This window comes from Ranitomeya imitator, chromosome 1, assembly GCF_032444005.1.
Source record: "Ranitomeya imitator isolate aRanImi1 chromosome 1, aRanImi1.pri, whole genome shotgun sequence".
Lineage (NCBI taxonomy): Eukaryota > Metazoa > Chordata > Amphibia > Anura > Dendrobatidae > Ranitomeya > Ranitomeya imitator.
This window is the reverse complement of record NC_091282.1, coordinates 851,340,359-851,361,855: the sequence shown is the minus strand read 5'-3', so window position 1 is coordinate 851,361,855 and position 21,497 is coordinate 851,340,359. Positions and strand designations below refer to the sequence as shown.

General features: G+C 45.4%; 1 protein-coding gene across 3 annotated transcripts in view; it reads right to left on the bottom strand.

The window, feature by feature from the left end:
* LOC138651364 (excitatory amino acid transporter 1-like) overlaps positions 1-21,497 on the bottom strand; it is a 273,291-nt gene that overhangs the window by 132,750 nt on the left and 119,044 nt on the right. For all 3 annotated transcript variants that reach the window (XM_069741505.1, XM_069741495.1, XM_069741514.1), the window contains exon 4: positions 20,351-20,555. In XM_069741505.1, the coding sequence (XP_069597606.1) occupies positions 20,351-20,555 (205 nt within the window). The remainder of the gene's footprint in view (positions 1-20,350; positions 20,556-21,497) is intronic.

The window sequence follows — 21,497 nt, the reverse complement described above, 5'->3', positions numbered from 1 at the left end:
TAAAATCTTTGAGGGGTGTAGTTTCCAAAACGGGGTCAGTTGTGGGGGGTTTCTGCTGTTAGGCACATCTACAAACCCAAAATGGCATCCGCTCTCACAATTAATTAAGAGATTAAAAAGTCAAACGGCGCGCCTTCCCTTCCAAGCTCCGCAGTGCGCCCAAACAGAGGTTTACCCCCACATACAGGGTATCGATATACTCAGGACAAATTGCACAACAACTTTTGGGGTCCATTATGTCTTGCTACCCTTGGGAAAATAAAAAATTGGGGGTGAAAAGATAATTTTTGTGAAAAAAAAAAGATTTTTAATTTTTTCGGCTCTACGTTATAAACTTGTGTGAAGCACTTGGGGGTTCAAAGTGTTGACCACACACCTAGATAAGTTCCTTAGGGGGTCTAGTTTCCAAAATGGTGTCACTTATGGGGGGATTCCACTGTTTAGGCACATCAGGGGCTCTCCAAACGCGACATGGTGTCCGATCTCAATTCCAGAGAATTCTATGTTGAAAAAGTCAAATGGCGCTCCTTCCCTTCTGAGCTCTACTGTGCACCCAAACAGAGGTTTACCCCCACATACGGGGTATCGACATACTCAGGACAAATTGCACAACAACTTTTGGGGTCCATTTTGTCTTGCTACCCTTGGGAAAATAAAAAATTGGGGGTGTAAAGATCATTTTTGTGAAAAAAAAATGATTTTTAATTTTTTTGGCTCTACGTTATAAACTTGTGTGAAGCACTTGGGGGTTCAAAGTGTTGCCAGACACCTAGATAAGTTCCTTAGGGGGTCTAGTTTCCAAAATGGTGTCACTTGTGGGGGGATTCCACTGTTTAGGCACATCAGCGGCTCTCCAAACGCGACATGGTGTCCGATCTCAATTCCAGGGAATTCTATGTTGAAAAAGCCAAATGGCGCTCCTTCCCTTCTGAGCTCTACTGTGCACCCAAACAGTGGTCCCTCCCCACATATGGGGTATCGGCATTCTCCGGACAAATTGTACAACAAATTATGTGGTTCATTTTCTTTTTTTACACTTGTGAAAATAAAAAAAATTGGTTCTGAAGTAAAAGGTTTGTGAAAAAAAGTAAAATGTTCATTTTTTCCTTCCACATTGCTTCAGTTCCTGTGCAGCAACTGAAGGGTTAATAAACTTCTTGAATGTGGTTTTGCGCACCTTCAGGGGTGCAGTTTTTAGAATGGTGTCAATTTTGGGCATTTTCTGCTACATAGACCCCTCAAACTGACTTCAAATGTGAGGTGGTCCCTAAAAAAAATGGTTTTGTAAATTTTGCTGTAAAAATAAGAAATTGCTGGTCAAATTTTAACCCTTATAACTCCCTAATAAAAAAAAAAAAATTCCAAAATTGTGCTGATGTAAAGTAGACATATGGGAAATGTTATTTATTGACTATTTTGTGTGACATATCTCTTTGATGTAAGGGAATAAAAATTCAAATTTTGAAAATTGCTAAATTTTCAAAATTTTCGCCATATTTCCGTTTTTTTAATAAATAAAAGCAAGTAATATCAAATAAATGTTACCACTAACATGAAGTACAATATGTCACGAAAAAATAATCTCAGAATCGCTAGGATCCGTTGAAGCGTTCCAGAGTTATAACCTCATAAAGTGACAGTGGTCAGAATTGTAAAAATTGGCCTGGTCATTAAGTACCAAATTGGCTCTGTCACTAAGGCCGGGGTCACACTAGACCGTATTACGGACGAGTGCAGTGCGCTAAAAAATCCCATAGCACTCGTCCCAATGTTAATCTATGGGTCAGCTCCCATCATCCGATATTTTCTCGGTCGTATTCTGGATCCAAGTGAAATCGCAGCATGCTGCGATTGTCAGCGTATCTCGGCCGAGAATCGCCAATGCAAGTCTATGGGTGCGAGAAAAAAATCGGATTACATACGGACCATGCGTGTGCATTGCGAGAAATACGGAAGACTTCTCCAGGTGACAGGAAATTGAATCATCCATTATCAGGAATCTTTGGCATGCTAATTTCTGGCCCACGCTGGATTGCAAACCAGGAAGCAGGCCTCCACGGAGTGTACTGTGTAGCAGCATGGCCAGGCATATTAATGTGGAGATGCTCATTGCTCTGGTCCATGATAGGCCCGAATTATGGGACCAACGCGACGCACATTATGCGGACCGTGCACGTAAAGACGCAGCATGGAGGGCAATATGTCGCCACATGTTCCCCGATTTTGATGAGCGACCTCAAGAGGTTCAGCAAGAAATATGTAAGTACCATTCTTCACCAAAAAATGATGTTTATTATTTGATTTTTCCTGATAAAAAAATAAGCATGAAACCATCATATGTGTTTTGTTTATGATGGGAGTAAGTCATCCATGCTCTTGGTTGAAGATACAAAAACATTACCAAGAGACACAAATATGGATTTAAATTATTTTAGCTATAGTCCGTTAATATACTGCCAAAGGAATTTTATGTCCCCCTAGCCTCCTGGGCCCATGTGTTATTGCAAACCCTGTAACTGTTTGTGTGTGATATTTATCTCAAATATTTTGCATATTTGCAGTCAATGATGTAAACAAGACGCTGGCGGAGTTGCCGGGACCAATACCGCCGTGAACGACAACTTTCTGGTCGGAGTGGTGATGCAGCCCCCAAAAAAAGGAAATACCTTTATTATGACCGTCTAAATTTTCTTGCCCCGGTGATGGAGCTACGACCGTAAGTGCATGCATGTCTACAAATATTTTACACATCTTATGATGTGAATATGTAGGTATTTTTTAATATAAATAATCTTTTGTGAAATACAGAACAGAGTCAAATCTGACTGAAAGAGAGACTGGATCTGACTCAGAGTTTCTGATTGACCCTGTTGCTGAAGATGCAGAAATGGCTGAACCATCTGGGCAAGCAACAGGCAGCAACCACCCACCACCACCACCACAACCAGCAGCAGCGTCTTCCGCTCCACAGGAGGCAAATCCTGAGGTTGATGAAGGAGGCCAGAGCAGCAGTCCAACATTGGCTCTGGATACATCACCACAGCCTACTACCAGACCAAACCGTGGTCGTCGCAGAAGGGTGGCTTTGAACATTGGCACCAGGAGGCAAGTTGATACCGGGGTGTTGGACTATTTGTCCCGAGCTGCCAATGACGATGGGGAGGAAGCTTACTTCCGCAGTCTTGCCCGCTATTTACGGCCCATTCCCCGCTCGCTCAGGCTGCGGACCAGAGGTTGCATCCAAATTTTGCTAGATGCGGCAACACCCCCAAACAACCCCACTAATATCTTTAATTATCTTGAACGGTGGCAAATGTCATCTACAAACCTTCTGGCGGTGCAAGACCTTCCACAGGACCAATCACAAACTGTGTCAGCACCACCCCCGCAACCTATAGCTCCCCAACAACAGCCTGCACAAACCACACAACAAGCCCAAAACAGGGGTATTTATGATTTTGCAGCACATCCCCAATCTGACCACTTGAACAGACACATGTTTGGAGGCTGGTCCCAACATGTGTCTGCTCGACATGGCCATATTGGGGGTTCGGACCAAATGGGTCAATCCAGTACCCAGGACTTGATGCCCTTCTACCCTCCACATCAAGTGTTAGCTCATACACATGATCGCAACTTGCAGCAACACCCGCAATTTATATCTGCACTAACACAGGTAGACAGAGTGGTTGGTCAAGCACCCAGGCCAAGTGCCGCACATGCTGGACACCCGCCATCACCATCACCACCCCCAACCTACCATAACCTGTAATGTTTTGGATGTTATATTTTGGCTGTCATTTTGGCTTTTTGTTGGCCTAAGCTTTTTGTGACCATGGCATGTAAAGCTGTGTTGTTTATTTTGCTCAAATTACATATGAGAATGGAAATATGTTTTTTGAATACATATATATATGCGCTGAGCAGTAAAAATTTGTTCTGAAAACAGAGTCTTATGTATTGGTCCAGCTACATACATGATTTGTCAACTTTACACACTTACATCTTTTTATCATCAGATACATATTACACCAATTTCTGAAGCAAATTATGTGATTTATTAACTTAGAATCTAAACTAAAATTAAGGCAAAACAGCATTGTCTTGCCAAACCGTAGATCCCTCTGGTGACACAAAAAAATTGGTTAAAACATCACGAACTTTTAGGCCAGAGGGCTGACGACGTGAAGGACGAACACGTGTAGTTGACAAGACAGTATTTGCATAATCAATGTCATCTGCAGCAGATGATGGGCAATCATGGTCTCTTGTAAAGTTGTGAAGAACAACACATGCTTTAATCACGACATTTACATTGCCTTCACTCAGTTGGATTGCAGACTGAAGGACCCGCCATTTTGCACTGAGAATGCCGAATGAACACTCGACCAGACGGCGGGCACGGGAAAGACGCAAATTAAAGATTCTGCGCCGGCAGTCCAGGCCTCTCCATGGATAGGGTCTCATGACGTTCCTTGATAATTGAAAGGCCTCATCTGCAACCATCATGTAAGGGACCGCATCCAAATTAGCCCCTGGTATGTGACTTGGGGGTGGGAGATCCAATTCATTGTTGCGCAGCCGCCGACCCATAATGGAAGAACTGAAGACTCTACAGGTCCTTCTCAAAAAATTAGCATATAGTGTTAAATTTTATTATTTACCATAATGTAATGATTACAATTAAACTTTCATATATTATAGATTCATTATCCACCAACTGAAATTTGTCAGGTCTTTTATTGTTTTAATACTGATGATTTTGGCATACAACTCCTGATAACCCAAAAAACCTGTCTCAATAAATTAGCATATCAAGAAAAGGTTCTCTAAACGACCTATTACCCTAATCTTCTGAATCAACTAATTAACTCTAAACACATGCAAAAGATACCTGAGGCTTTTATAAACTCCCTGCCTGGTTCATTACTCAAAACCCCCATCATGGGTAAAGGTACCGTCACACTAGACGATATCGCTAGCGATCCGTGACGTTGCAGCGTCCTCGCTAGCGATATCGTCCAGTGTGACAGGCAGCAACGATCAGGCCCCTGCTGTGCTGTCGCTGGTCGGGGAAGAAAGTCCAGAACTTTATTTGGTCGCTGGACTCCCCGCAGACATCGCTGAATCGGCGTGTGTGACACCGATTCAGCGATGTCTTCACTGGTAACCAGGGTAAACATCGGGTAACTAAGCGCAGGGCCGCGCTTAGTAACCCGATGTTTACCCTGGTTACCAGCGTAAAAAAACAAACAGTACATACTTACATTCAGCTGTCTGTCCCTTGCCGTCTGGTTCCTGCACTGACTGCTGGCCGTAAAGTGAAAGCAGAGCACAGCCACAGCGGTGAGTCACCGCTGTGTGACTCACTGCTGTGCTGTGCTTCCACTTTCACTTTACGGCCAGCAGTCAGTGCAGGAACCAGACGGCAAGGGACAGACAGCTGAATGTAAGTATGTACTGTTTGTTTTTTTACGCTGGTAACCAGGGTAAACATCGGGTTACTAAGCGCGGCCCTGCGCTTAGTTACCCGATGTTTACCCTGGTTACCGGGGACCGTTGGTCGCTGGAGAGCTGTCTGTGTGACAGCTCTCCAGCGACCAAACAGCGACGCTGCAGCGATCCGGATCGTTGTCGGTATCGCTGCAGCGTCGCCAAGTGTGACGGTACCTTAAGACTAGCGACCTGACAGATGTCAAGAAGGCCATCATTGACACCCTCAAGCAAGAGGGTAAGACCCAGAAAGAAATTTCTCAACAAATAGGCTGTTCCCAGAGTGCTGTATCAAGGCACCTCAATGGTAAGTCTGTTGGAAGGAAACAATGTGGCAGAAAACGCTGTACAACGAGAAGAGGAGACCGGACCCTGAGGAAGATTGTGGAGAAGGACCGATTCCAGACCTTGGGGAACCTGAGGAAGCAGTGGACTGAGTCTGGTGTGGAAACATCCAGAGCCACCATGCACAGGCGTGTGCAGGAAATGGGCTACAGGTGCCGCATTCCCCAGGTAAAGCCACTTTTGAACCATAAACAGCGGCAGAGGCGCCTGACCTGGGCTACAGAGAAGCAGCACTGGACTGTTGCTAAGTGGTCCCAAGTACTTTTTTCTGATGAAAGCAAATTTTGCATGTCATTCGGAAATCAAGGTGCCAGAGTCTGGAGGAAGACTGGGGAGAAGGAAATGCCAAAATGCCTGAAGTCCAGTGTCAAGTACCCACAGTCAGTGATGGTGTGGGGTGCCATGTCAGCTGCTGGTGTTGGTCCACTGTGTTTCATCAAGGGCAGGGTCAATGCAGCTAGCTATCAGGAGATTTTGGAGCACTTCATGCTTCCATCGGCTGAAATGCTTTATGGAGATGAAGATTTCATTTTTCAGCACGACCTGGCACCTGCTCACAGTGCTAAAACCACTGGTAAATGGTTTACTGACCATGGTATTACTGTGCTCAATTGGCCTGCCAACTCTCCTGACCTGAACCCCATAGAGAATCTGTGGGATATTGTGAAGAGAAAGTTGAGAGACGCAAGACCCAACACTCTGGATGAGCTTAAGGCCGCTATTGAAGCATCCTGGGCCTCCATAACATCTCAGCAGTGTCACAGGCTGATTGCCTCCATGCCACGCCGCATTGAAGCATTCATTTCTGCCAAAGGATTCCCGACCAAGTATTGAGTGCCTAACTGAACATTATTATTTGTTGGTTTTTTTGTTTGTTATTAAAAAACACTTTTATTTGATTGGATGGGTGAAATATGCTAATTTATTGAGACAGGTTTTTTGGGTTATCAGGAGTTGTATGCCAAAATCATCAGTATTAAAACAATAAAAGACCTGACAAATTTCAGTTGGTGGATAATGAATCTATAATATATGAAAGTTTAATTGTAATCATTACATTATGGTAAATAATGAAATTTAACACTATATGCTAATTTTTTGAGAAGGACCTGTAGAGTCTCCAGTTCTCCCATAGGCCCCAATATCTACAATTATAAACCTGTAGTTGCTGTCGACTAGGGCCAACAGCACTACAGAGAAAAACTGTTTATAATTATAGAATTGGGTCCCTGAACCTGGCGGCTTACGCACACGGATGTGCTTTCCGTCAAGAGCCCCAATACAGTGTGGAAACTGGCATGTGTCCTGAAATCCTTGAGCAATACGTAACCAGTCTGCAATTTTTGGTTCAGGCATCACCTCTTGATGGAGTCTTCTCCAGATTTCCGTGCATGTATCCCGCACAATCCCAGAAATTGTAGATTTTCCCAATAAAAACTTTAAATGCAGGGCCGCATATGATAGGCCAGTGGCAAGGAAGCTAAAAGACAAAAGAATATTGTTTTCAAATATAAAATTAACACAATACAGGGTTATATGGGGCAATAAAACCCTTTAAAAATAAAAAAATAATGGAGATGCTATGGCTTTGATCTTTGCATAAATTTAAGTTAAGAAAAGAAGACAAATGATGTTGAAGTTACTTAACCATTTAAGTATCTAATTTGAATAAGGGGGATCGACCAAAAAATGTGTAACAGATTGGGTCAATTAGTATTAAGGCATACCGCAAGGTAAGGATAAGGCGCTCCTCAGCTGAAATAGATTTGCGCATCCTGGTGTCCTTCGTGATCCCTGGACGCAAAATCTCCAACAAAATGTCAAAGGTTTGAATCCTCATCTGACAATAGTTGAAGAACTTGTCCGGATTAGTCCTCAGAGCAGCATACAGACGGCTGAAATGGCCTTTAGTGATACGTTGCTTGATAAGTGGATGTACCCACATCCGTCTCCGCCTCCTCGGATCTACAATAACTGGGTATGGCTGGCCAAAACGTTGGGAAAGTACCCAGTTGAAAAGCACACGCTCTGTGGTGTTGAAAGTCAGTCGATCAGACATGTTGCTCATCAATCCGAAGTGCACCAACACAAGCAGGGACTCTACTGCATAGATTGGTGGGTGGCACTTGTGTTTAGGGCCATTAAATAATGTTCTTGGTGATGATTTAAATTTTTTCAGGTGGAAAAACCGTTATATGTCCATTTTGCAAGCCTGCGAGAAAATCTCGCCATACGGATGCCATACGGATGTCAAACGGATCATTTGATGCGAGAAAATCGCATCCTCGCACTGCACACGGATCACTGTTTTGTAAAAATTTGTGCGATTCTCGTCCGTCAAAAACGGACCGTTTTTTTATACGTTGTGTGTGTCCCCGGCCTAAGGGGTTAAAGCTCCTGCCCATGTTTGCTCTCCCAGTTGTCAGTGGTGAAATGCACCCTGACAGACATAGATTTTTTTCAGGGAACGGGTGATGTTGTCTGCGACATGCTGGTGTAACACAGGCACAGCTTTCTTAGTAATGGTGACTGGGCAACTGGTACAGGGGGACTGCGACGGCCATTAACTTTCTGAAACGGTCTGTATCCACCAGGCAGAAAGGCAGCATTTCCATGGCTTTGGTAAATGTAGGAGGAAACATTCTTTTACGTGACCAGTGACCACAAATGCGGGACCGAAAGCTGGCTGCTGTGCTAAGAGAGGGTGGAGTACGGAGAACATGACAAACTGCTGGACTGTCAAGTAAAGGTACCTTCACACTGAACGATATCGCTAGCGATCCGTGACGTTGCAGCGTCCTGGCTAGCGATATCGTTCAGTTTGACACGCAGCAGCGATCAGGATCCTGCTGTGATGTCGTTGGTCACTGCAGAAAGTCCAGCACTTTATTTCGTCGCTGGACTCCCTACAGACATCGCTGAATCGGCATGTGTGACGCCGATTCAGCGATGTCTTCACTGGTAACCAGGGTAAACATCGGGTTACTAAGCGCAGGGCCGCGCTTAGTAACCCAATGTTTACCCTGGTTACCAGGGTAAACGTAAAAAAAACCAAACACTACATACTTAACTTCTGCTGTCAGTCCCCGGCGCTGTGCTTCTCTGCTCTGGCTGTGAGCGCCGGCCAGCCGGAAAGCACAGCGGTGACGTCACCGCTCTGCTTTCCGGCCGCTGTGCTCACAGTCAGTGCAGGAAAGCACAGCGCCGGGGACAGACAGCAGAAGGTAAGTATGTAGTGTTTGTTTTTTTTACGTTTACGCTGGTAACCAGGGTAAACATCGGGTTACTAAGCACGGCCCTGCGCTTAGTAACCCGATGTTTACCCTGGTTACCAGGGGTCTTCGGGATCGTTGGTCGCTGGAGAGCTGTCTGTGTGACAGCTCTCCAGCAACCAAACAGCGACGCTGCAGCGATCGACATCGTTGTCGGTATCGCTGCAGCGTCGCTGAGTGTGAAGGTACCTTAAGGTGCTAGTGGAGATGGTGTGGTGGATTGAGAAAGATGTGTTGTGCTAGGTGACACAAAAACAGCAGGCATGTCCACTTCTGATAAGCTTTCACTCACCCCGACTGTAGGGGGTAAACAAGTGGACTTTCTGTGGCCAGAGACCTGTGTGTGAAGACTTGGCATGGTGACAAAGGAGGAAGAAGCAGCAGATGTGGTTGATAGGATGGGCTGTGGTTGGCGAGGCCTGCCAGTTGGCATTTTAGTGCAGTGAGATTCCCACAGTAAGGCATGTTGATCTCACATGTGAAGGTTCATACTTATAGTTGTCAAATTATTACATATTTTTGCCTCTACTGATTTTTTTTTGTAAATTTGGCAGATAACGTGTGTTGGGTCATCCTTTACATACCATAGCAAAGTGAAGGACAGCATCCATTCCAGGTCAAGTTAAAAAAAATCCTTTATTGTGCCAAATGCAACGTTTCAGCCATAAAAGGTCTTTTTCAAGCATACAAAACAGTCATAATGGTGGATGTCAATTTATGTGCGCATGAGACAGACATATTGATTGGCGAATGAATATTTTGACAACAGATGTCTGTTTAAATTGGTTGGTGGCCATTTGTTACTATGGGGGCTGGTTAGTTTTATTTTCAGGTTTTTGGTATATTTAATGTGTTATAGGTCGTCACTAAACATGGATATTGTGTAAGATGTTTCATTTATATATTTGTTTATTAAACTATTGATTATGGATATGTAAATTACATGAGCGGTCTCTTAGATGGTGATTGGTGGCTGTGAATCCACTTCCTATTTAAGACCGCCATTTTGACTGTTTTGTATGCTTGAAAAAGACCTTTTATGGTTGAAATGTTGCATTTGGCACAATAAAGGATTTTTTTACTTCACCTGGATTGGATGCTGTCCTTCACTTTGCTATGGTATGTACTCTTCCACCTGGGTCCAGTGGAATTAGGATGGGCATTCTCATGCCGGTTGTGCTGTCAGCTACTTTCTAATATATGGGTCATCCTTTACAGTCTAAAAAAAATGCCCAGGCTAGGCAACCCTTGCAACCCCTGCGAACTGCACACATAACCGGTGCTTGCCACAGCCTGAGTTGGGGCTGAGGATGCAGTGCTTGTCATGGTTGCATCACTTCGTGTCTGTGTGGGAAAACGCAACATAACCTCGTTGTCTTCCTCCTCCTCCACCTCCTTTGCTGAGCTACTCCGCTGCATACCTCTGGGTTCACAACCTCATCCTCTCTGCTCTCACACTCCTCATCCTGAGAGTCACCCCCTGAGAGTCTTTCTGACCTGACACCACAGTACCAGTCCAAATACGCCTCTGGTATCTGAGTCTCATCAGGATCACCTCGACCCCAGTGGTTAAGGTCTGTGAGGAGGGTCTGGATTTTGCTCGGACCCTACTTCGTCTGGCCCCGGATCCTACACGAAAAACGTTGGCCATCAGTGCAGATGCTTTCCTCCTCTGGATTCTGGGAATCTTTGGAGCAGACCTCTGATGCCCATGGAATAGAATGTGTGAACAGGTCTGCAGAATGGCCCATCTGTGGATCACCACAGTTAGTTGGGCATTTGGAAATTCGTGATGCAGTGGTAAACAAGGGTGATTGAGGTGCCACCTCTGAGGACTGTACTGTGTGTGATGCTAAGGTGGAGGAATAGGAGAGGCCACTTGATGCAGTGCTTGCCATCCACTGGAGCACATGCTCTTTCTGGCTCTCACCTATAAGGTGTACCACTGCGCAGCTACCAAAGAAAGGGAGTGGACAGGGCCGTATTTGCCACTAGGCACCCGAGGGCACTGCCTAGGGCGGCGACATTGCGGGGGGCGGTACCTGAGCAAGGATTTTTTTTTTCTTTTTTAGTCCGGGTCACAAATGCGACTGACCGCAACCCACCCCCCCGCCTCCGCATCCCACCCACCCTCCTTGAAGACGATACTCACCTGCTCCAGCCTCCAGCGATGCCTGTTCTCACCGTCTGTAGCCCGTCCTGAGTGAGCCGTCACATGGTACCGGTCATTAAGGTCATGAATATGCGCATATTCATGACCTTATTGAGCAGTATCACATGACCGCTCACTCAGGAAGAAGGCGTTGCGGCGGGACAGAGCCAGAGGGATGGCGGCGGCGCGCGCGGTGTCTGGGACAGGCAGCTGACAGGTGAGTATGAGGGACAGAGGACTGGGGGCGATGTTCTGCAGGGAGGAAGGGGGGGCTATGATGTTCTGCAGGGAGCGGGGGGCGATGATGTTCTGCAGGGAGCGGGGGGCGATGATGTTCTGCAGGGAGGAAGGGGGGGCGATGATGTTCTGCAGGGAGGAAGGGGGGGCGATGATGTTCTGCAGGGAGGAAGGGGGGCGATGATGTTCTGCAGGGAGGGGGGGTGATGTTCTGCAGGGACGAAGGGGGGGCCATGATGTTCTGCAGGGAGGAAGGGGGGGCGATGATGTTCTGCAGGGAGGGGGGCAATGATGTTCTACAGGGAGGGGGCGATGATGTTCTGCAGGGAGGAAGGGGGCGATGATGTTCTGCAGGGAGTGGGGCGATGATGTTCTGCAGGGGGGGCGATGATGTTCTGCAGGGAGGAAGGTGGGGCGATGATGTTCTGCAGGGAGGGGGGCGATGATGTTCTGCAGGGAGGGGGGGCGATGATGTTCTGCAGGGAGGAAGGGGGGCGATGATGTTCTGCAGGGAGGGGGGGCAATGATGTTCTGCAGGGATGAAGGGGGGCGATTATGTTCTGCAGGGAGGAAGGGGGGCGATGATGTTCTGCAGGGAGGGGGGCGATGATGTTCTGCAGGGAGGAAGGGGGGGCGATGATGTTCTGCAGGGAGGAAGGGGGGGCGATGATGTTCTGCAGGGAGGGAGGGGGGCGATGATGTTCTGCAGGGAGGGACGGCGATGATGTTCTGCAGGGAGGAAGGGGGGGCGATGATGTTCTGCAGGGAGGGAGGGGGGGCGATGATGTTCTGCAGGGAGGGAGGGGGGCGATGATGTTCTGCAGGGAGGGAGGGGGGGCGATGATGTTCTGCAGGGAGGGAGGGGGGGCGATGATGTTCTGCAGGGAGGGAGGGGGGGCGATGATGTTCTGCAGGGAGGGAGGGGGGCGATGATGTTCTGCAGGGAGGGAGGGGGGGCGATGATGTTCTGCAGGGAGGGAGGGGGGGCGATGATGTTCTGCAGGGAGGGAGGGGGGGCGATGTTCTGCAGGGAGGGAGGAGGAGGGAGGGGGCGATGTTCTGCAGGGAGGGGCGATGTTCTGCAGCTGTCGCGGTCCTGTAGAGTTATCGGACATGTTTGTCTTCTCTGTTGGGCGCAGATGGAGCAGATAACGGCAGACGACCCCCATCCTCCGCGGAGTCCCATCCACAGGTTTATATTATGACAATCAAATTACAATTAACACAACCAGAGAAAATTTGAATCAGGAGCAAAGGTGCACCCACTAAAATGTGTAGCACCACGGAGGCAGCATGGGTATATAGATGGAGGGTACAGGCTCAATAACAACCAATAGATAAAAAACTAAAGTGCTAGTGCATAAAGTGTCATATTTGTTGTGGACTACTCACTTGTCCAATGCATATAGGTATTTGACAATAACAGTCCATCAGAATCAATCAGCAAAAGAGCCTCTAAATGTCCCACAAAAAACAGTGTTCCCATCAAGTCATCTTACCCATGTTCCTGTCCATGTGCTAACACACGTGCCCCAACGCGCGTTTCGCCCTCAGCTTCCTCGGGGGGCAGCATCCTCGGCATCCCGAGGAAGCCGAGGGCGAAACGCGCATTGGGGCGCATGTGTTTGCACATGGACAGGAACATGGGTAAGATAACTTGATGGGAACACTTTTTTGTGGGACATTTAGAGGCTCTTTTGCTGATTGATTCTGATGGACTGTGATTGTCAAATACCTATATGCATTGGACAAGTGAGTAGTCCACAACCACTATGACACTTTATGCACTAGCACTTTAGTTTTTTATCTATTGGTTGTTATTGAGCCTGTACCCTCCATCTATATACCCATGCTGCCTCCGTGGTGCTACACATTTTAGTGGGTGCACTGTTGTGAATTCTGCTCTTGGGCTCCCTCTGGTGGTTATGAGTGGTAGTGCTGCGGTAGTTGGATCGCAGCATTTATCAGGTGTATCCATTTTTTGCAATTTGGGCTGGGCTATTTAAGTCCTGCTTTATCCTTTAGTCAGTGCCAGTTGTCCATTGTTTTTGGAGGATTCACATCCACACTTGGTCTCTCCTGGTCTGCTGTTCATTTCTTCAAAGATAAGTTCTGGCCTTGTTTTTGCTGTCCACCTGCTGTGGACATTATAGTCTGTGCATTTTCTTGTTTTGTTTTGTCCAGCTTTGTCTGTGAAGGATTTTTTGCAGCCTAGCTGTGTCTCTGGAGATGCAGATATACCCTCCATGTCTTTAGTCAGATGTGGTGTTTTGTATTTTCTGTGGTGGATATTTTCTAGTGTTTTAATACTGACCGCATAGTACTCTGTCCTATTCTTCCTTTTTAGCTAGTATGGCCTCCTATGCTAAATCCTGATTTCATGTCTGCGTATGTTATTTTATTTTCCTCTCCTTTCACAGACAATATTTGTGGGCGGCTGGCTATCCTTTGGGGATTTTCTCTGAGGCAAGATAGTTTTCCCGTTTCTGTCTTTAGGGGTAGTTAGTTCTTAAGCTGTGTCGAGGGGTCTAGGGAGTGTTAGGTACCCCCCACGGCTACTTCTAGTTGCGCTGCTAGTTCAGGGTTTGCGGTCAGTAAAGGTACCACCTTCTCCAGTACGTATCATGCTGCTCCTAGGCCACCAGATCATAACAGTGCACCTTTGCTCCTGATTCAAATTTGCTCTGGCTGTGTTAATTGTAATTTGATTGTCATAATATAAACCTGGCACTGTTCTTATGTATTTTTTTACAAGGTTAAAATAAAAGGTATTTTTTACTTCCACTATCTTGTGAGTTTATGCTTGAATGTTGTGTTTGGTTGTCTTTTACTATGGCATAGGACCAGTTTGATATTGTAGTTACTATGTTTCTGCAGAATCTCGTATACGTATCCATGTACGTATACGAGATTCGTAGTCTTTGGGGCTGTTTTGTGCCTTTTACACAGACTGTATTGTCGGTGAAATACTCAAGGAGATATGTCCATTTCACTCTTACCATTTTTTGTGCATGTAAAAAACACCGACATCTGAATGAGGTCTATAAATGATTTATACTAAATAAAAAGCAGAAAGAAAAAATTATTTTGCTAAATTAAAAGTAAACTTATTTGTTTGGGTGTTTTTTTTTTTCATTCAACCGAATAAAAAAATGAAAGCTTAGCTAAACCAAAAAAAATATTTGGACCCAAGCCAGTGAAATTATCAGTTACAACTCAAGCGCTCATATGGCATATCGCCTTGAAGTAAAAAGTTAGATCTTGAAATTGTTTTGTTGGAAGCTTGAAAAGTAGGCAACAATAAGGATCTGATCAACTATGACATGGTTTGAAAGGATTGAACAGCTGGGTAGGAATATCTCTAGAACAGCAAGTCCTCTGCGGTCTTATTAGTTTGAAGTGACAAATTACAAAAAGGTTCATGGAACTTTAGAAAGGTCGCTGACCACATAGCACATCCCAGCCTGTCGCATATGGGACTATGTAGCCATAGACCTGTGTATGTTCCCATGGTAAGCCCTAACCACTACTGAAAGTGCCTAAAATGACAATGTAAGCATCACACCTGAACCATGGAAAAATTGAACAAGGTGGCATGTTCTGATAAATCACATTTTCAGCTTTATCACTTTAGACGTTGCATGTTCATCCCCTACCTAGGAAAGAGATGGTAACAGGATGATGCACTGTGGAAGGAGGGCTAACCAAAGGATGAAGTGTGAAAACATTCTTGGAAACATTGGTTCCTGACATTTACCTGGATGTTTCTATGAAATGTACCACCTTCCTAAACAATGTTACTGTTTACTGTTACTGCCTTAACCCCTTAGTGACAGAGCCAATTTGGTACTTAATGACCGAGCCAATTTTTACAATTCTGACCACTGTCACTTTATGAGGTTATAACTCTGGAACGCTTCAACGGCTCCCGCTAATTCTGAGACTGTTTTTTCATGACATATAGTACTTCATGTTAGTGGTAACATTTCGATATTACTTGCGATTATTTATGAAAAAAACGGAAATATGGCGAAAATTTTTAAAATTTTGCAATTTTCAAACTTTGTATTTTTATGCCCTTAAATCAGAGAGATATGTCACAAAAAATAGTTAATAAATAACATTTCCCACATGTCTACTTTACATCAGCACAATTTTGGAAACAACATTTTTTTTTGTTAGGGAGTTATAAGGGTTAAAAGTGGACCAGCAATTTCTCATTTTTACAACACCATTTTTTTTAGGGACCACATCACATTTGAAGTCATTTTGAGGGGTCTATATGATAGAAAATAACAAAGTGTGACACCATTCTAAAAACTACACCCCTCAAGGTTCTCAAAACCACATTCAAGAAGTTTATTAACCCTTTACGTGCTTCACAGGAACTGAAACAATGTGGAAGGAAAAAATGAACATTTAACTTTTTTTTGCAAACATTTTAATTCAGAACCATTTTTTTTATTTTCACAAGTGTAAAAACAGAAATGTAACCATAAATTTTGTTATGCAATTTCTCCTGAATACGCCAATACCCCATATGTGGGGATAAACTACTTTTTGGGCGCACCGCAGAACTTGGAAGTGAAGGAGCGCCGTTTGACTTTTTGAATGCAGAATTGGCTGGAATGGAGATCGAACGCCATGTCACGTTTAGAGAGCCCCTGATGTGCCTAAACAGTGGAAACCACCCACAAGTGACACCATTTTGGAAACTAGACCCCTTAAGGAACTTATCCAGATGTGTGGTGAGCACTTTGAACCCCCAAGAGCTTCACAGAATTTTATAACGTAGAGCCGTGAAAATAAAAAATCGCATTTGTTTACACAAAAATGATATTTTTGCCCCCAAATTTTTATTTTCACAAGGGTAACAGGAGAAATTAGACCACAAAAGTTGTAGTGCAATTTCTCCTGAGTACGTCGATACCCAATATGTTGGGGTAAACCATTGTTTGGGCGCACCGCAGAGCTTGGAAGAGAAGGAGTGCCGTTTTACTTTTTCAATGTAGAATTGTCTGGAATTGAGATCGGACGCCATGTCGCGTTTGGAGAGCCCCTGATGTGCCTAAACAGTGGAAACCCCCCACAAGTGACCCCATTTTGGAAACTAGACCCCCCATGGAACTTATCTAGATGAGTGGTGAGAACTTTGAATGCCCAAGTGCTTCACAGAAGTTTAGAATGCAGAGTCGTGAAAATAAAAAATATTTTTTTTCCCACAAAAAAGATTTTTTGACCCCCAAGTTTTTATTTTCACAAGTGTAACAAAAGAAATTGGACCCCAAAAGTTGTTGTCCAATTTGTCCTGAGTATGCTGGTACCCCATATATCGGGGTAAACCACTGTTTGGGCGCACGGCAGAGCTCAGAAGGAGCGCCGTTTTGGAATGCAGACTTTGATAGAATGGTCTGCTGGCGTTATGTTGCGTTTGCAGAGCCCCTGATGTACCTAAACAGTAGAAACCCTCTACAAGTGACCCCATTTTGGAAACTAGACCACCCAAGGAACTTATCTAGATGTGTGGTGAGAACTTTGAATGCCCAAGTGCTTCACAGAAGTTTAGAATGCAGAGTCGTGAAAAAAAAAGATTTTGTAGCCCCCAAGTTTATATTTTCACAAGGGTAACAGGAGAAATTTGACCACTATAGTTGTTGTCCAATTTATCCCAAGTATGCTGATGCCCCATATGTGGGGGTAAACCACTGTTTGGGCGCACGGCAGAGCTCGGAAGGGAAGGAGCGCCGTTTTGGAATGCAGACTTAGATAGAATGGTCTGTGGGCGTTATGTTGCGTTTGCAGAGCCCCTGATGTACCTAAACAGTAGTAACCCCCCACAAGTGACCCCGTTTTGGAAACCAGACCCCCCCAAGGAACTTATCTAGATGTGTGGTGAGAACTTTGAATGCCCAAGTGCTTCACAGAAGTTTAGAATGCAGAGTCATGAAAATAAAAAATATTTTTTTTCCACAAAAAAGATTTTGTAGCCCCCAAGTTTTTATTTGCACAAGGGTAACAGGAGAAATTGGACCTCAAAAGTTGTTGTCCAATTTATCCCGAGTACACTGATGCCCCATATGTGGGGGTAACCCACTGTTTGGGCGCACGGCAGAGCTCAGAAGGGAGGGAGCACCATTTGACTTTTTGAGCGCAAAACTGGCTGTCGTGTTTGGAGACCCCCTGATGTACCTAAACAGTGGAAACCCCCCAATTCTTGCTCCAACCCTAACCCCAACACACCCCTAACCCTAATCCCAACCCGATCCATAATCCTAATCACTAACCCTAACGATAATCACAACCCTTACCCCAAAACAACCCTAAATGTCAACCCTAACCCTAATCAAAACCCTAAATCCAACACACCCCTAATCCTAATCTCAACCCTAACCTCAAACCTAACCCTAATCCCAATACACCCCTAATCACAACCCTAACTTTAACCCTAATCCCAAACCTAACCCTAATCCCAAGCGTAACCTTAATGCCAACCCTAACCCTAATCCAAACCCTAACCCTAATCCCAACTCTAACCCTAACTTTAGCCCCAACCCTAAGGCTACTTTCACACTTGCGTCGTTTGGCATCCGTCGCAATCCATCATTTTGGACAAAAAACGGATCCTGCAAATGTGCCCGCAGGATGCGTTTTTTGCCCTTAGACTTGTATTGCCGACGGATCGTGACGGATGGCCACACGTCGCGTCCATCGTACACTGGATCAGTTGTGTTTTGGCGGACCGTCGGCACAAAAAAAGTTCAATATAACATTTTTTTGTACGTCGCGTCCGCCATTTCTGACCGCGCATGCGTGGCCGTAACTCCGCCCCCCTCCTCCCCAGGACATAGATTGGGCAGCGGATGCGTTGAAAAACTACATCCGCTGCCCACGTTGTGCACAATTTTCACAATGTGCGTCGGTATGTCGGGCCGACGCATTGCGACGGCCCCATACCGACGTAAGTGTGAAAGAAGCCTAACCCTAAATTTAGCCCCAACCCTAACCCTAAATTTAGCCCCAACACTAACCCTAAATTTAGCCCCAACCCTAACCCTAGCCCTAACCCTAATTTTAGCCCCAACTGCTCTTCTCCTGCCGGCCAGCAGATGGCGACAGATGGCCGGCGCACTGCGCATGCGCCCGCCATTTTCTTTTGCCATGAAGACGCCGGCGGCCAGGAGGAGCAGCAGGAGGACCCAGGGACACCGGTAAGTATGGCAGGGTCCCCGAATCCCCCTAATTCTCTGTCCTCTGATGTGCGATCACATCAGAGGACAGAGAATTACACATTACTTTTTTTTTTTTTTTGCGGTCACCGGTAAACAGTTAATTACCGGCGATCGCAAAACTGGGGTCGGTAAAACCGACCCCGATCATGTTCTTTGGGGTCTCGGCTACTCCCGGCAGCCGAGACCCCAAAAGATTCTCCCGCTGCCGACCGGCGGGCGCACTGCGCATGCGCCCGCCATTTTTTTGCCGGAAAAAGATGGCGGCGCCCATCGGGAGCCACGAGGAGCAACGGGGGAGACAGGTGAGTATTGGGGGGCTACCTGGGACTCCATTTCTCTGTCCTCTGATGTGCGATCACATCGGAGGACAGAGAAATTAAAAAGAAATCGCGTTTTTTGTTTTTTTTGCGATCGCCGGTAAGGCTACGTTCACATTAGCGTTACGCGCCGGTGCGTCGGCGACGCAACGCACGACGCACAAAAAACGCGCGTAAAAACGCTGCGTTTTGCGACGCGTGCGTCGTTTTTTGACGAAAATCGGACGCACAAAAAATGCAACTTGTTGCATTTTCTTGCGTCCGACGCTAGCGTCGGAAACGACGCATGTGTCGAAAAACGCGACCAAAAAAAACGCACGCGTCCCCTATGTTAAACATAGGGGCGCGTCGCCGCTGCGTCGCCGCTGCGTCGCCGACGCAACAGCGACGCACATTAGCGTAATGCTAATGTGAACGTAGCCTAAACGGTTAATTACCGGCGATCGCAAAAGCGGGGTCGGTAAAAACCGACCCGAATCATGTTCTCTGGGGTCTCGGCTACCCCCGGCAGCCGAGACCCCAGAGAAAATCGGACTCTGGGGGGAGCTATACACTTTTTTCCACAGCGCCATTAATTAACGGCGCTGTGGTTTAAGTACCCTTAGCGGCCGCCGTTAAAAGGCGTATCGGCGGTCGTTAAGGGGTTAAAAGGGTGTACTTGGTCTACATTACATAATCCATTGGCCTTTTTTAACACTTCCAGACTGCAATAATATTTCAGGAATGGTTTCAGGAACATGATAATGAGTTCACAATATTGACTTTGCCTCCAAATTCCTCAGATCCCAAACCAAGAGAGCATTTGGTGTATGCACAGGAACAACTAATAAAATCCATGGAGCCCACACTGTAATTTCAAGAGAACCTGTCACTCGATTCACAGGCAGCATAAATCAGAATCTGACTGCAAGATTGCAGTCAGGTACATTTTTTTCTTAACGCCAGATAGAGTGTATATAGTTTGAGGCTTCTCCCCACACCACTCTAAGTCTCTCCCATGTGTGTACTTAGTGAGAGACCTATCAATCATTTCTAGTGGCGCTGTGAACAGCTGGCCAGGGTCGGCACTGGACTAGCTGGTTTGGGAGACATGAATCAAGTGACAGGTTCCCATTAAAGTACTTGTTAGGATCTCATGCTAACATCTTGGTGCCATATAACACAAGACACTTTCAGACAGGTCACCACTACTTTGGTGTCACAACTTGGACAACCAACACAATATTAGGTAGGTGTTTTGAGTGGTATGATTTGAATGATTGGTGTTTTTAGAAGGTTTCATTAATATAAAACTGTCATTCTTACCTTATTAAATCCAACATAGCATCTGCAGCCTGTACTCTCTCAATTTTTCCTTGGGCTGTCATAGTCTCCTTACTGCCTTTGCCTGGATGAATGATGATCACCATAACAATGCCAATGAAAACGGCTATTAGGGTAGTTACAGTGTAGTAAACTACTGCTCGCAAGCCCATTTTACCTGAGGCTTTGCTGTCAAGAGATGCCATGCCTAAAACAATCAATATGGAAAATTAACAAAAATGGAGAATTGAACATTTCCCAACAAACTAAAGCTGAATCATATCTCCCAGTCAACCTTGTCCTAACTGGGATTGTACTAAGTTGACAACTCCCTTTTTGGGTTGATGGCCCAGCTAAGTGACATGTATTCTTAAAGATGAGATGATACATATTTATGTGGTCCTCCAAGTGGTTCCATACTGGGGACATTGTTGGACTTGGGTGCTAAGGGCTGGCAATTACACGGACTCTGGGAGCCCACTTTTCAGCTGCATGTAGGTATTACAAAAAGCTTCATTCACAAATTTACCTATTCTTCTATATAATTACGAACTGGGTAGTTTGTTAAATGCATAATGTAGTGAATCATGTGCATTGCGTCAATTACTGCTTATATAAGAGGTATGGAGGGCACACTCCTGCACAGGGGCCCACCGGGGAATTTCCTTGTTCTCCTATGGACCAGTCCAAGCCTGACTAAGGAGATGATGAAATAGTAATTTAGACGTCCTGTTTATATCACAATTTTAAAACGATTAAATAAACTTTGTTGCTGTTAATCAATTGTGGACCCGTTTTTTCTGCAATCTTGGACTAAATATGGCAACACATCAACTCGCCAACTGTTCCGCCATGGCCTTTAGCTCTGTGCAATGGCTATTTCTTGTAGAGATAAAATGTTATAGAGGTGTACGGCTGCAATCAGTTTCCCTGGTGTAAACTTCATTAGAAATTACTATAGGGCTGAAAAGAGCCCCATACTACTTGATGTTGCTACTTGTTAGCGAAACATGTCATGTGGCTTTTGTGTATATATTAAGGTGCCATCCTATTTCGCCAATATGTATATTATATTTATAGCATATTACATTTAAAGCATCAATAATGGTACAATAGTCCAAGTTTGAAAGAGGAAATCTTAGAGATCTGC